General features: G+C 39.7%; 1 protein-coding gene across 1 annotated transcript in view; it reads right to left on the reverse strand.

Annotated features, from left to right (window-relative positions):
• ppfibp2b (PPFIA binding protein 2b) overlaps positions 1–16,663 on the reverse strand; it is a 103,302-nt gene that overhangs the window by 30,614 nt on the left and 56,025 nt on the right. Inside the window, exons 4-6 of the mRNA XM_074678569.1 lie at positions 14,536–14,622; positions 10,700–10,813; positions 288–437 (exon numbers count right to left, since the gene is read on the reverse strand). Of these exons, the coding sequence (XP_074534670.1) occupies positions 288–437; positions 10,700–10,813; positions 14,536–14,622 (351 nt within the window). The remainder of the gene's footprint in view (positions 1–287; positions 438–10,699; positions 10,814–14,535; positions 14,623–16,663) is intronic.

Raw genomic sequence — 16,663 nt, forward strand, 5'->3', positions numbered from 1 at the left:
GCCCACAAAAAGCAACATGACAATTCAACAAAACAAACACTGCACATGTGTATGTCTGTCATAGCTCTTAGCTGAAAATGAAAGGTGGCATCAGGCACATCAAAATACTTTAAACAGATTTATTTAAGTGCTTTAAAAAAAAACAAACACAAACAGAAATTCAGCAACAAGTGAAAAACTGAAAACTGTGCAATCTCTCTTTGTGTCTGTGACTTTCTTACAGACGAAACCAGCATTTCATCAAATCTCAGGATCCAAGACCCACACATCACACACACTCTCCATACCTCGGCTTTGTTCTGCTCTGTGTCTGCGGGGTCTTGAGTCTGCGTCTCGGTGCTCGTGTCCTCCATGCTAACCAGCTTCAGTTTGAGATACGACACCTCATCCATGAGATCCAGCTTCTGAGTCTCCAGAGAAGTCCGGCTAATCAGCTCCTTGGATTTAACAAAGACAGTGACAGCAGGTTAGACGCATTAAAAACAACAACAAACAACTCCTGGAGATACAAACTCAAAAACACACACATCAGAGGTTAGGGCAGCGAGGCAGCATTCAGCTCTGCTCAGACAATGTTCCTCCTACACTAACAGAGCAGGCCAGGCTGGGGGCCCAGACCCCTCGTAGCTAAATATACACACACTCTCTCTCACACACAGTCAAAAGAGGGGCTCTATTAATATATCTCTGTGCTTCTTTGGTATGGGAGAAAGAAAAGAGAGACAGACCATCAAACGTTAAAAAAGTCTGTTTTTTGTCTGACTCAGGGGAAAAGGCACAACTCACAGTCAACTGTCATTGAGTCTGTTGCTTTCATTTCCTCATATCAGCTCCTAATCCCACTTCCTCTTCTTCAAACTTGAACCTAAGTTGTTATTTAAGCCTCTGACATCACACGCCTTGCACAATTCTTGTTAAGATGAAAATGCTGAGAAGGAATGGTTAAAAAATAGCTTTGAACAGTCAAAAAAACCTAAGTTGAATAAATAAGATCTAAGTAGGTGGTACCAAGAGCAAGACCATCTTTCATGTTTTTCATTTAAAATCAGTTTGACAAGACCAGAAACACTGCTTTTGTACTTCAGATAAATAAAAAAAGCATAATGATTCACTTTCTGCTGCACTTTTGCTCTTATTCAACTATTAAATTTGTTCAAAACATTGTTCTTTTCTCTGAAACATGAAAATTATAATAACATGGAAGTGTAACACTAAATGACAGACTTCTCTGAATCAAATTGTGGCTTTGGCAGATTTGACATATTTGCTAAGTTTTGAGAGGTATAATGATCGAGAAGAGCCAAAACTTCTCTGCAACTTTTATCATAATTATCATCCTCTCCAGTTGCGAATGTAGTTTTTTATGCAAGCCTGCCATCTTACATTATCCCCAATGTGAAGGTAAAGACTCAAGAAATGTGAAGTTACAGAAGATAAGTGCTTTTGCTCAACCCCTCTGTCGCTAAAGTGACAGTGACTGTAAAAGAAAAGAGGTTCCTGTGACACATGATAAGTTTGATTTTAAAGATGCTATGAGGACGATCTGTTTTAATTGCACTCCCTCGCCACCTTGTGGCCCAGAGTCTCACACACGCTGTCGTAAATTACCTTTAGTGAGGCTTGTGTTTGTTTTGGAATTAAATGGAGATCGGGTCAAAGCAGATTTTCTTTGTTCAAGACAACTTTTTACTGGATTCAATGTGCTGAGGTAAGGGACTTATCAGTACAGTTTCATTGTAGCAGCCCGCGCTATGTTAGCCTGGTGCTCTGACATATCTGTAGGCTAACGTGACAACAAGTAAAAACTGTCATTTTGTATGTAGTTTAGTTGCTGTTTATATTTAGCGCAGCTGGCAGCCTGGTGCTCTAAGACATGTCTGTAATGTGTAACGTTAGTAAATCCTGGTTAGCTATGTCCTGCCAGTCATCTACCAATCAGAGCTAACGTAACCTCACTCTTCATTTTATTGATAGACCCACAAGTTTGAACAGACCACTGCAGAATAACTGCTGACTGTGGGTTGGAATCAAAATTAGCACAAACAGCTTAGCCCCTGTGTTATAGAGTGATACAGCCTGAGCTAAAGGCTAATTAGCCTTTAGCTCGTGCACTGTCACTCTCCCGCTTGGCTTTCTTCTGCTCTTTTGTCCTTTCTCTGTCTGACAGATAGGCACCTGTGTCCACCATCACTACAAAATTTAGTCATAGAAATTGTTTCTAGCAGAGAAAAACACAGATCTCTGTGTTTTATCTCTTACTACTAAACTTTGTCAGCTGGCATGGTGTTGTCATAGAGACCCAGACGTGCCGTAAATCAATCCGGTCCTGGTCGACCACACCTGGGAGCTAGGAAGTAGCAATTTAAAATAACTTAAATAACCTTCAAATTTGTGCTTGGACCATGTTTTGTTTTTAAACTGAGGAAATGGACACATTTGAACACCATGAAAGTAACGGAAGTTACATAGTCTGAAGGAATGGACACATTTGAATGTTGACCTGGTGACAGAAATAGCTGTCTCCAAAGATACACAAGTCCTCTGGGTGTAATGTCGAGTCTACATCTTAGATATGTAAACTAACATTGATTTACATTCACTGATGGATATTTTTGGTCTGCATACTGATGGACTTTTTCTTTTCAACATAAGGACATGTGGATGTCACATTTAGCAGATTACCGACCGCTCTTTTTGACCACAGAGGAAGAGCATACATCCAAAAGGAGAGCTCATACTATATGTGTCAACAGTACAGTCGCAGACAGCTAAAACCCCATAATTACTACAGCTCAGCATTGACACACACACAGACACACACACAGACACACACAATCTGCTTAGTTATGGCAGCTGACTGTCAGTTTGCAATCTAACACCAGTGTCACTTACAGCAGGATAAGCTGCAGTCTTTAGAGGTAATTCATCAGAACTCTGCGGTCGAGGCCCAGAGCTCAGCTGTCTGACATCTGCTTTCCTTTAATTACGAGAGGCAGCATGTGACACATTATCATCCTGTCCAAAGCGTTTATAGATCCCTTTTTAGAGGCTGCATTCATTTCCAAATCTGAACTCTGTCAAACCTTTCACACTTACACGGTCCAACTCAGGTCTGGACCTTTATTGTTTATATCTAAAGCCTGTAATCTCCTGCTACAAAAACTGAAAACTAAGCAAGTCGTTACATCTTATCTTCCAGTCAAAACAGGCTAATTAGATTGATAAAGAAAACAAACAAAAAAACATGATGACCAAAAGAAGAAAACAAAAAATACGAACCAACAAAATATAATAGTTAACACACAGTCCTCTTTTTGACAGGTTTGACGATTAAGCTTCAACTCCTTTCATTTTTTTTTATTTATTTATTTATTTTTTCTGTCATGTTTTCTTATTTGAGGTTATATTTATTTTTGTGGTTGCATTGTCTTTTTTCCTGCCATGTCCCTTTCTTAGTTCTTGTTTTTGTTTTTTTTTGTTGTTGTGTTTTGCACTTCAAGGCCACCATACAAAAAGGACAATTTCACTCAAAATGAAACACTTAGGTTTCAGTTTTTGCTGTGCCCAATGTCTTACAGTTTAAAATACCTCCAGTTCAAGAAGGTGAATCTCCAAGTACCAATAAACACCTAGATCTGACATTTTATATAAGCTGTTAATACACACTGTGTAGCTCTTACTTTTAAGACGTAGAGATAAAAAAAAATCCTAACCAGTAGTTTCCTCACCAACAAACTAATTGTTGGGGAAACAGTCTCCTCAGTTATGTAAAACCAACAGCACAACGTGCCTCCTTACAGTAATTTCTGTAATTTCTAAATAAAGTCTCAGTGAAGCATGCAGTCACATTCTGACTGTATGTGTGGGTGGATTCCCTCTAGCATGAGAGCACTGTATGTCTGTGTGTATGTGAGTCTGTGCGTGCTGACTAAGGACTATTCCTTATTAGATTAGTTGTGGTTCCCACAGCAAGTAGCAGGCCTGAGGCACAAACACATAATACTACACAGCTTTCTTCTTTCCCTCTTTTTTTTTCTATGCTGTATTCGAACAGCCTGTTAATAAGGTGACAGTGATGTTGATGTACATATGATTTCAAACCCTTTTATTAAATTAAGGATAATTCATGTCAGTTGGTTTGAACAATAAAAAAGCACAGAAACCAAGAAATAAAACACAGCAGAGCCACAAATCCAAAGGTCAGAAAATGTTTCCTCTCTACATTCACCGTTATCCCCCAGAGCAAACATGTCCTATCACATCAGCTGTTTGTCCAGCAGCCATGAGCTGTGAAAGAAAAGGAGACAGACAAAAACACCCACACACCAACAAAAAACTGAGACAACAGCCAGAGATGAGCGGATTGAAAAAGTCAGACCTCCTCCTGTCAGTGGTTAAGAAGGACTGAAAGGATCAACAGATTCAGGGGCAGAGGTAGACCAGCAGTCTGTTGGAAAGGCTGCTCAGAGTTGGCTGCAAAACTCTTCACTACAGAAGAAGCTCCATTCATGTCAATGAAACTAAAGCATTATGTAAATTCAGTTTTTTAGTGACAACCCACAAATAACAGAAGAGAAAAAAGGCCCAATCATTGATTGTCTGACAGCTCCCTGAATGTCAAAACCCCGGCAGGGCTTTTATTTTGGGGCTGTGGCCTTTTTATCCTCTGTCTTGACAACGTAGGGGACAAAGAGCCTGTTGAGGAGTCTTAACAGAGGGTTGATTCTGTCACACACACAGCTGTGGTCTTGTTGTTCCCATCCTGGCAGATCTCACGAGTTTGCCTCATAACTGACATCATGTGAAAAACTCAGACCACTTGAACAGATTCACTGTTTTGCTTCTTAAAACTGGAAATTTTGTGAAAGTTTCTCAGACAATCCAGGTGCAGTGATGCTTAATGCTGACGGCAGCACCTTTTTCATGTTTAACTTTTGGCAAACTTCTAATTGCTAGGCGCCGCCCTGTTGGTTGTGGCTGCCTGCTGCAGCAGCTCTCTCTCTGTCTGTGTCTTGTATTTTTTCGTCTCTCTTTTTTGGTCATTTTTGCATTGCATGTCTTCAGTGATATGTTTATTCTTTTTGCTCCTGTGTTTGTCTGGAGATCCCACATGTAACAATGGTTGCATTGTTTATATGTGAAATCAGCTGTTAGCAGTCTTTAGCATGTGTGAGTAGGAGGTGAGGACAACGTGCTGGTTCTCAGGTGTGAGCTAAGAGGTGACGACATCGAGCTGTCCTTCCATCCATCGTTATTGGCAACGTAAGATCTATCTCCAATAAGATGGACGAGCTAGTCGTGCTAACCCAGCAACAGAGGGAATACCAGAGGGCAGAGTAGCATCATGCTATTCACAGACATGGCTAACAGAGCTAACATCAGACACCAACGCCTCATTGGAAGAGCTTCACCTGCTGTGAGCAGACAGAATCCAGGAGACAGAGACTGAACAGACGGCTGAAGAAGCTCAGTCCTGGACCCTGTGGAGGTGGAGGCTGGCTGAACTGGACAATGATGGACAAGCTGTCATCATCTGTTTTCTTATGGACCTTTTTGCACTTTCTGTACACTTTCTTACTTTTGTTTTCTTGATTGCTGCCGTGACTTCTCCTGAATTTCCCCATGGAGATAATTTAAGTATTTTCTATTCTATTATAAAGGGTTTTAGTTTGTTAGCATTTCTGAACATTTGTAAAAACAGACTCAACCGTTACAAGTAACAACTCAACAAGTCAACCCAGTTTCCCTGAAGCATTTACATGAAAGGAGTGGAGTCTGATGTATGTGTTGCATGCATGGAGAAGCCTCGATTAGGAGAGTTTAGGGGTCTGCTGTTAGGAATGGGTACCTTTCACATTTGAAACGATATGCTACCAATTCCTGGGCATTGGTACTCAACAGTACCAATTTTTGATACTTCTGTGTGTTTATGTGGCAATAAATATTAACTTTTTCAGTAATCAAATCTTAAAAAATTTATTTAACACATCTGTTCTTCAATGTATAATCTTGCAATTCAGTATGGAAAATCGCCTTCTCTTCCACTCCCTCAGTCATAAGGATGCATTTAGGTGCCGAAACATGGCACCTTTTGATTTTACATGAATCAGTAGTCAGTACGACTGAAGTCATTCGGTTAGTACCTAATAAAGTACCTGATTCAGGACCCATTCCTAGCTGCTGTGGCTCAGCAGTGAAGTCAGTCGTCTCCCAACCAGAGGGTGAGGGATCCGACCTCAAATCCAGCTGTTTGCATGCTGAAGTAACCTGAAGCAAGACACTTAACCCTGATCTGACCCTGAAGCTGTGTCAGCGATATGTGAATGGGATTAGTCAATACTGAACAGTGCTGAGGTGGAGATATCACAGCCACTGCCTTCAGTTTCACACTTACATGGTCCTACTCAGGTCTGGACCTTTATTGTTTATATCCAGAGACCATAATCTCCCACTGCAAAAACTAAAAAACTAAGCAAGTGTTTACGTTTTATCTTTCATTCAAAACAGGCTAATTATATCTAAAAAACATGATGACAACAGTAATGAAACAAAACACATAAAACACAAAAAGTATAGACGCAGCTTCAGAAATCGGACCATGAGCTTAGTCAGCGCAAGATTGGACTATTGAAATTAAACAGCTCAGTCACAGCTAAATGACACACCTCGATAATTCAACTGAATCTAACAATGGTTAGATTCAGTATTAGTCCGCAGGTGTCAGTACGCCTAGTAGATGACCATGAGAAAAAGGGTTGCTGTGCTCCTACAGTCTATGGTTTAAACACAACAAACACTAAGGCACATACTTACATAAACACATAGAGAGCTGCAACTGCATCCACTCCGTGTGTGTGTTTGTGTATGTGTGTAAAGGTAGCTGTGACATGTATTATTAAGGCGCTTCGAGATCTGCACTGTTTAAATACAGACCATTTATGTCACAGATATGCACCACACCTGTACACTCACCTACAAACTCTCTTTCTCTAACAGTGAACTGTGTCTTACCTTATAAAGACTGAGGGAACAAAGTATTGTCTTTGGCCTTTACCTGTAAAATCTACTTTGTGTTGTTAGAGTAAACCCTGTGACTGATCTGAGAGGGTGATGATCTGGAAGGAGTCAACACTAATAATTTGAGCAGTGTGCCTTGAATAAAACTCATACCACTCCTTTATTTACTTATTTAAGTATCACCTTGTTCTTCTACCGTTAGGCTGCTGGTTTGTGCCTGCATCCTGCTCGGCTGCAGGGACTGTTTCTTGGGATCACTGACTTAACATTTAGTAAATTTACATAAGAACAAGTGTCAACGTGTTACAGTGACAGTATAACATGGGATCAGTGCAGAGCTTGTGAAGTAGTTCAGATGAATACATTTCAAGTCGGGCTGATTAAGCTACAGCTGGACAGTCTCTGAGCTAACCTCTGTGCAGCACACACACTGTAACCTGTTGTTAAGATAAACAGTCATAATGTGGATTTGGCCTCATTTTAGCCCTAAATTTAAATCCTGTGACTGTATTTAATAAGTTTTACAAACAAAAGCAGCTCTGAGAGAATTTTGGTTGACTTTTGACTTACAGTGTCCTAACGTTGGGTTTGACGACTTCTCTGCCGTCCCAAAACAAATTTAACAATTAAATATGATCTTACATGTGTCACAAAACAGGCATTTTAGAGACTTCAGTTATATTAAACATCCTTATAATATACTGTTAGTACAATTTGTTTCAACATTAGAAACATTCAGTTTGCTCTGTTGGCTGTATGATATTTATTTTTCAGACTTTATTACTCAAAGTAAAGGGGAAAAGTTTTTATGTTCATAGGGATGCATGATAACTTTTTTCTTGAACTGATACCGATAACTTTCAGCTTCTACAGACCGATACCGATAACCGATAACACACACTCTCAAACATTTATATATTAACCTAAGATCATGACGTGAATTCTATAAACAAAACCAAAGTACTATTATAATTGCAGCTACTGTGTACAGTATAGTGCTTGTATATAACTTGAGTTTGTATCCTATATATATTTTTTCTACTTGTGTGCTGGTTCTATTCTTTGGTGCAACTGCTGCTGGAATCTGAATTTCCTGGGTAACCTTCCTGAGGGATTAATTAATTTCCTGTCTGTTTGTCTATCTATCTATCTATCTATCTATCTATCTATCTATCTATCTATCTATCTACCTTAAAGGACTCTGGCTTCTGGTTTGATTCAAATGAATATCTTTTTACTACAGTAAATGAGGTTCACTTATTTTTTCCAGCAACTTAAATGTTGTAAAAAATTAATAATAGAGACACCAAAATTTCGCAAAACCTCTCAAATTTGAGAAAAAAGTGTTTATGCTCTCATGAGGTGATTTTTCAGAGAAGTTTATCACAAAATATGCAATGGAAACACTTTAATACCATATACTATACTATACTATACTATACTATACTATACTATACTACCTTTAAAAAACATGTCACTTTATCATAACAACGCACCTCCCTCACCTACACGTACGGACTCTGGCGTTCATACCGTAACAGCTCTGCTGTTAGTTCTGTGTTCAGTGCAGATGGTTGTGTTTTTGACCGTCAGTATGAAGGCATCATGACGGCTGTGAGCGGGTCAGAGTCAGAGAGCAGCAGGAGGGATGGGCGGAGGTGTGTGTAAGATCTCACTCAGTGTGAGAGTATGTGAGCTGGAGATGATGATTCCCATTCAGTGTTTTTAAACAAATTAAAAATTAAATTACCTTAGCCTGTGGGTCATGTCCGGCAAATTAATTGGATTTTTCAAAAGTGTGTAAGTCCCAGTGGATTCGCTGCGGTCGGCTTTACGTTATTAGCGCCTTTAGCATCCCGGGTGTCCTCGTGCTTTCAAAACTCCGTCGAAGCGACGGTTACGTTTCAGGTGACTGATTAGGTTTAAAGTATTGAAGCTGCTCCCTTTTCCTCCTCATAGAACTTTCCTGGAATATCTGTCTTCTTCCGAAACTTTAAAGAAGTCCGACACAGTCGACTCCATGTTTTCTGTTTTGAAGCGTGAACATGCTGTGCTGTGTTCTGATGCCTTTAGGGTGTGACGGAAAATCACGGTTCCCACGTTTGCTAGTCCTTCTTTCGGCCTTTTTACATTTATATTTGCATTTTTTATGAGTAACATGTGAAAAAATACTGTGGATGCCAATTCAAGTCTGTAACTACAACAATATGACCAAGTTAATGAGTCTTTTCCGACATGAGGGGGAACTCTTAAATTTCTCAGTCAGGAAGCGTTGTAATTTCATTTTTTTTGCCAGTGCCTCTTGAACGCATCACTCACTGCAGGCCATTCATGTCTTACAGTGAGAGCGGGACAAAGATACACATGTTATCGGGGCTAGCCGCCGCAATATCGGACCGATAGGAATGACGTCATAATTTCCCCGTTATCGGTTCGATAACTATCGGTCCGATAGTTATCGTGCATCCCTATATGTTCATACATTTATCAAGTGGTAAAATCCTTTCAGTGTTAACATTTACAATGTTCCAGAGCAACTTTTCATACAAATGAAAAAATAAATCCTGACAACACGATTCATCTAATAGTGAGAGAAACTGAAAAAAAAAAAAAAAAAAAAAAAAATTGAGCACAGTTGATCTAACCCAGTGAAAAAATGTGATCATGGAGTCTGCATGTTGACCAGTTCACTGAGAGTGGCTAAGATTAGCAGAGCTAGCATCACAAGCCTATGCTGTTACGCATAATTCCTGTTTGGTGACAAACTCCACAGAGGTAATCATTCTCCGCCTTCTCCTGAAAAACTCAGGACCAAATATATATATATGTATATATGTATATATATATATTCATTGGGTTCATGCAGTGGTAATGCTGTGTTTAGGGTCAACACTGAAATTGGATTTTACTTTCCTGGTCCCCGCAGTGGACCGGGCCATGAATGAGGTGGGCTGGACTTTACTTTTGTAATTCATAACAAGTGGCGTGCCATATGAAATGGTGTGGCAGGCTAGCCACAAGTTTGAGACCCCTTGTTTAACCTGACACAGCCAACGTACAACTTTATCTTCACTTCTCAATCAAAACACTGACAACATGCAATATGCCATCTGTGCTTGTTTACATCCAGGTAATAAAGTTTTATAGGATCAAGAGGAACAACAGCCCTGTTATTGGTGGGTGACTGTGCTAAAACAAGGACACATTGTATAATCACATTTTACAGCATTAAAAATAGGAACAACCTGTTCAACCAACACATATTTCTCTGCTGACAAGCGAGAGTAATTGAGTTTAATCGTTAAGTCGACTAAATCTCAGGGACACACAGTGTGAGGTTTTTACTTAAATCTTTACAACTGTGAGATCATCATTTTGAATTTTTTGTCATGGTTCATAAATTACTTCTCGTAAGAAAAAACACCAACATTTCTTTTAGCTTGTGCTTTGGCAGTTGAAGTCAGTGAGAGTAACATTTGTAAACCACCAGCAGGTCTGGGAATGATTTCATTCACATCTTATAAAACAGGGCCAATAATAAAGAACAAATGTTTGGTCCCATTCTTAGCCGTTCACAGCCTTCTGCTGCTTTTTTAACAGCTTCCTTTACACATTTAGCACAGCAATAGTTGTGTTTACACGTGCAAGTGTCTGTGAGTGGATGTGTTTGTGTCTGCATTACCTGTTGCAGCATTTCCTCCGTGGAGGCCAGTTTTTGCCGGTGCTCTTCCAAAGAACTTTCCAGGTCTCTTATCTTCTCTCCTTGTGCTTCCACCTGGTCAGTCAGAACGCTCACCTAATGGGCGACACATTTGATTTCCATCAGGTCACACAGTGGCACACAGAGTTATTACTGACCCCCACCAAGGATATTATGATTGTCATGCAACTTTTTAGTCCTACTTTAATGTTATACTCCCTTTCAGTAGACTGTCTGCTACAATTTGGTGTTAGTTGCAAGTTTGTACGATAATTTGTTTCCAGACAGTGTTGAAAATTATGATGACCCAGTACATATTTCATATTCTGGATCTTCGTATCCAGAATATTGGCAGTATCTGGATCGTACTTTTACAACTGTCAGAAATGATGGTGACCTTGTCTTGTACTGTTTTGCAAAGCAATCCAACCATTTATCATGGAGTTATATCCACATATGGTGAAAACAGCCCTATCTCACAATGATAAAGAATCCTTTAAAAAAGTCCTGGATCCAGACAGTGATCCAGATCACCTCCAAAATTTAATCACTTCTTCTTTATCTCATTTTGAACATTTCCTGAAAATCTTGTCAAGTTCTGTTTGTTACTTTTTGAGTTATTATGTTCACAGACCAACAAACAAACTCTCCCCAAAAAACATAACCCCCTTGGTGGAGATAACAAATACAATCCTAACACAGGGGCATAGAAACACACATATGCACACACAATGACACAATCATGCTTATACACACACACAAAAAAGTAAAGGTGTATTTTTCTTCTGGCAAACACCTTAACTCACACACAAAATGTAACTTCATACCTTTATACCATCATCATTCATCTTTCTCTCGCTCCACTTTCAACACAAAGACACTGATGCTGGCATACTTTCCAAACAACGGACGTTTACTCAGCAGTCTGTCGCTCAGGAATGCGCCGCACATTAACTAAAATCTCCCTGACAACACACTAAAGTCGAGTGAAACTTCTTTGCATTCAGAAACACACACACGCACACGCTGAAACTCTTCTGTTCACCTAAACTGTGCCAAATCCCTCTGACAGCAGCTGATTCTCTGTCACTTCAGCTCTCCTGATTTTCACCCTGCAGCCACATCCTGTCTCTCTGCAAATACAGAACCTCCTGCAAAAATTCATGGCTCAACACGTATCAACATTCAGATTACAGAGACAACAAGGGGCACGTGATATCACAGAGACAAGATGAGAGAGTGAGATGGAAGACTGCGTTTCCTTGTGCTGCAAAGTCGAACAATGAAAACATGGATGAATAAACAACACAACAGCTTGGAAAAACAACTCTGGCTGACTGGATTGAGCACTTAAGTGTTAAATCAATAACATGATAAGAAACTTTCAAATCAAGAAACTCCTGATGCTGAAAAGGACATATTCTTACCTTGCTGTGCTCTGCTAGAGTCTGACACACACTCAAACACACAAAAGTGAAAGTTCCTCACTGGGTAACGTGACGTAAGTTGCTAACTGTATCACACGTGTGCAAACACAGAAGTCGGAAGATGACTGACATAAAGAGGTCTGAAAGAATGCAGGTGAAACTTATGAGGAAAGAAACTTGAAGACAACAACTGGTTAAAGCCTCTATCAGGGGAAATGAGCCCCGGTAACCTTACCCAGCAGCCAATCACAGCAGGTCGAGTTGAGGCATGTGTAACAAGTGGGCGTGTTTGAGTGTCAGAGGTGGAGAGACGTAAAATATGGACTTTATGACAACTTTATGTTCTTGTCATCCAGTTTTAAACTGAGAAAGCCCCCAAATATGAGTTGAAAACAAAAGCACTGAGCACAAATGCAGAGGTGATGAGAGTCAGTCTGAAAACGAGGTTTAAAGTCAGAGAAATGTAAAGGCTGATGGCTGAAATCACAGCTGTATGAGCCAGCTATTAAAATGATCTAAGAGCAGAGAGAGCCTGTTGACATCATGCTGTGCAGAGATGTATAATCTTCTACTTTGCCACGGTAAAGCTGATGTTTGTAGTGACTCTGAATGTCGTCAGTAAACACATGCTCAGACAGATTCAGGTGTCTGAACACGTTTTGTTATGGAATAACATGAAAAAGTATGAAGAACACAGATGGGAAAACTAAGATAATTTCCAAGTGAAGCAGGAATTTCATCAACATATCCAAGGTCATTTACCTGAGGATTGCCTTATAAATAAGGTCATGATGAAAACATATGAACTACAACATAACTGAATACTGTACAGAAGTAAAATGTAAAGAATTGTGTTTTTACAGGTTTTGACTATCATGAAAAACAAAACTGAGTTTTAAAGATGCTATGAGGAGGATCTGTTTTAATTGCACTCCTTCGCCTCTTTGTGGCCGGAAGTCTCTGCACACTGTTGTAAATTACTTTTAGTGAGGCATGTGTTTGTTTTGGAATTATATGGAGATCAGATCAAAACATTTTTTTTTTTTGCTAAAGACAACTTTTTACTGGATACAATGCGCTGAGGTTAGGTATTTATCAGTACAGTTAAGTAGCGCTACAGTTTAAAACAGGACATCAAGCAAACGTTGTAGCAGCCGGCTATATGTTAGCGACATCAATGACGTCAGCCCGGTGCTCAGACGTATCTGTAGGCTAACATGAAAACAAGTAAACACTGTCAGTTTGTTTGTAGTTTAGTAGCTGTTTATATTCAGCACAGCTCGCAGCCTGGTGCTCCAAGACAAGTCTGTAATGTGTAAAGTTAGTGAATCCTGGTTAGCTATGTCCTGCCAGTCATCTACCAATCAGAGCTAACTGCTCACTCTTCATTTTATTGATAGACTCTCAAGTTTGAACAGACCACTGCAGAATAACTGCTGACTGTGGGTTGGAATGGACATAAGCATAAACAGTTTAGCCCCTGTGTTATAGAGTGATACAGCCCAACTAAAGGCTAATTAGCCTTTAGCTCAGGCTGTATCTCTCTTGTTTAGCTTTCTTCTGCTCTTCTGTCTTTTTCTGTCTGTTAGGCTCCTGTGTCCACCATCACTACAAAATTAATCACAGAAATCAATTTTTAGCAGAGGAAAAAACACAGATCTCTCTCTTTTATCTCTTCTCTCTACTAAACTTTGTCAGCCAGCGTGGTGTTATTATAGAGACCTAGATGTGCCGTAACTCAATCTAGTCCTGCTCCCCGATAAGCTAAGAAGTAGCAATCTAAAATAACCTGTAACCAACAATATTGGCGCTGATAATCTCATTTTAAAGTTTGGATTATGATCAGGCGTATATATAAATATATAGAGGGGAAACTTTTTCAAGATCACTTTCAAACTCCTCACAGTCCCTTTACGGCTTACACCTCAGACTTATGAGGGCGAGTTATTTGAAATAATAATATTTGATAATTTGGCATGTAAATGTAGCGTTTTGTGTGATATCAGCAGGACACAATGGCTGCTTAAGTTGCAAAAGACCAATAAGAAAACAGTGGAAAGACATATGCATATGAAGAAAAAATGAAAACCTTTCTGTCATTTAAAAAGAAAGGGTACTTTTTGCTGTTATAATCAAAATAATTCAGTTATATTAAAGCATTTAATTATTAAATTTTATCCATTACCAATTAAATCAAGAGTCAGTGAAGATAATCAGCCAGATGCTGAATATCAGCAGTTGTTGAACCCTATGAGGACACTCACAGCTGAGATTGGTTTTATTTCCTTCAGCTTTGACTTGATGGAGCAGACCTAAAGTTCGCCAAAACAAACTGGGAAACAAACGTCAACAGTTTCAGAAAACAATCACACAAACAGACAAAGCTCTGACCTGTAGCACCAGAGACTCCTTGTCTCCCTCTAGGCGAAGCAGGCGTTCTTGGTAGGTCTCATTGTTAGCTGGAGTGCACAGGTTCACCTGGACACAGACACAGAAGTAAAAGCAGGTTAAATAAACGAGTGTCACTTTTTTCCTTCTTAGCATGTTGTCGAAGAGTTAGCTTGACTTAAAAGATACGTTACATGCATGTTCCAACAAATGCACAGTCATGTATCCCTCGTGTAACATCTGTTCCAACAGTGAGCAACAGACTGAATGCCATTTATTGTTGTGTAGCTACATAATGCATTACAAGCAAAGGCAGAGACTTTAAATGTCAAAGCCTGGAGCTCCTTCAGGCCGACAGTTGCATCAAATGATGATGCTGTTTCGATGTGGAGTATAAAACATTCACATGGAGCAAATAGATGAACAAACTGCTGACCAACCCTCCAACATGGAGATAACAAAACTTCCACTGTTCAAAAACAGATTTTTTCTCTTCCTGAAAGCACATGACGAAGAGTTATAAGAGATCATCTGACTTTCTGACTCTTGCTGATCCACTGTCAGCAGAGCATGAAATGGTCTTATTCCCAACAGCTTGTGATGTGATTAGCATGAAACCAAACAGCTCTGCTGACTCTGAGGTTACCAAAACTCGTCTTAACAAAACAGACATGGGTATTTTCTGAGCAGACGAGCTGTCTAGTGAAAGAAAAAGCAGCGTCAGGCTCTGTCCAGGGTGGGAAATGTTTTGTAATATAGAATTACACGAGTAAAAGAGCCCTGAGTCCTTCTGGTCAGAGGCGATTCTGCCAGTTTCAGGGTCTGTTCAGATTTTGGCATTAAGTGTGTGTACTGCAACTCAGCAGTCAGGTTAAAGTATGTTAAAGGATGTACGGTTTAGACGAAACAGTTTCCGTTTCTCTCTTAAGAGTCAGATTATCCTGTCTTTGAGCGTGTGTCCAGTGATGCTGACTCCTCATCCTCATCCTCCTGCTGCTGACAGGAAAACTGAGAGAGCATTGAACAATGAGAGTTTATGCTTCTCCTGGATTTAGAGACAACAGAAATCCTCTGTTTTTACCTAGACATATATATCTCCTGAGGTGTATGGACTTCAAGACTTCAGCTTTGATGATGTCATAGAACTACTCTGATAAACAATTATTTCAGAGCTGGACATTTACTTATGTAACTTTTATGAAATGCCTTTTTTAGATTTAAACTGTAACAGAGATTTATTACCATGACAGGGAAGCATCCGCAGCCGAAGATGAAACAATTTAACCACTTAAGTAGTTTTCCACATTTTTTTCGTCAGTTTTATGAACTGTAAAGATCTGGTCATGTGATCACTGAGATGAACAGACTGGCGGTATGTACTGAGGACTGACAAGGTTGACCGGGATATTTGTTGCCTTTTCTTACAGAACCAAACAGAAACTAAAGAAAGAATAAACTGTGCTAACATAAAAAAAACTGAAGCCTCAGAGCTTCTTGAGCCAGACAAGAAAAGTGAAACATGGGAAAAGGTTTGCAAGAAATATCAACCCTGGACGGAAAGGAAACAGAAACCTTCATTTAGCTATGTCTCTAAATTTTGAAATAAAATCAAATTAAACTTCGACACAGTTTGTGAAAACTGTGACAAACTTACAGTCTTTCCTCCACTCTGCCGTTCCCCTCAGCTCACAGACTGTTTCAGCTCTCTGGTTTTGGGCCCAGGGTTTGTGATTTCCCTCTCTCTGTTGACCCTTTCTCTATTGCTCACCTTGTTTTCAACAGCAGGATTAGCTGATTCCCAGAAGAAAGCTCCAACAATCCATTGCGCACTATCTGCTTCAAGCTGAGTGAATGATTAGCTGGTGAAAACAGTGGAGCATTTAACAGCTCAACAGACAGAGGAGTCACTGAAGATCAAAACAGAGCTGATAGAAGAGTTAGAACTGGGCTTAAATGCATCATTAACATGACTAAAAATCAATAATACTCTTCCATACATGCTGTGTGAATAACTGTTAGCCATGGTAGTTTCATAGTTAGCTAAATGTTTGTAAAGACAGATGTAGTAGTGTTCTCCAGTGTATTCTCATTCTGTTCCAACTACATTGCAACCTGACATTATCCACATGGC

This window comes from Halichoeres trimaculatus, unplaced genomic scaffold, assembly GCF_033239565.1.
Source record: "Halichoeres trimaculatus isolate MK-OKI-2021-1 unplaced genomic scaffold, fHalTri1.1 fHalTri1_scaffold_10, whole genome shotgun sequence".
Classification (NCBI taxonomy): domain Eukaryota; kingdom Metazoa; phylum Chordata; class Actinopteri; order Labriformes; family Labridae; genus Halichoeres; species Halichoeres trimaculatus.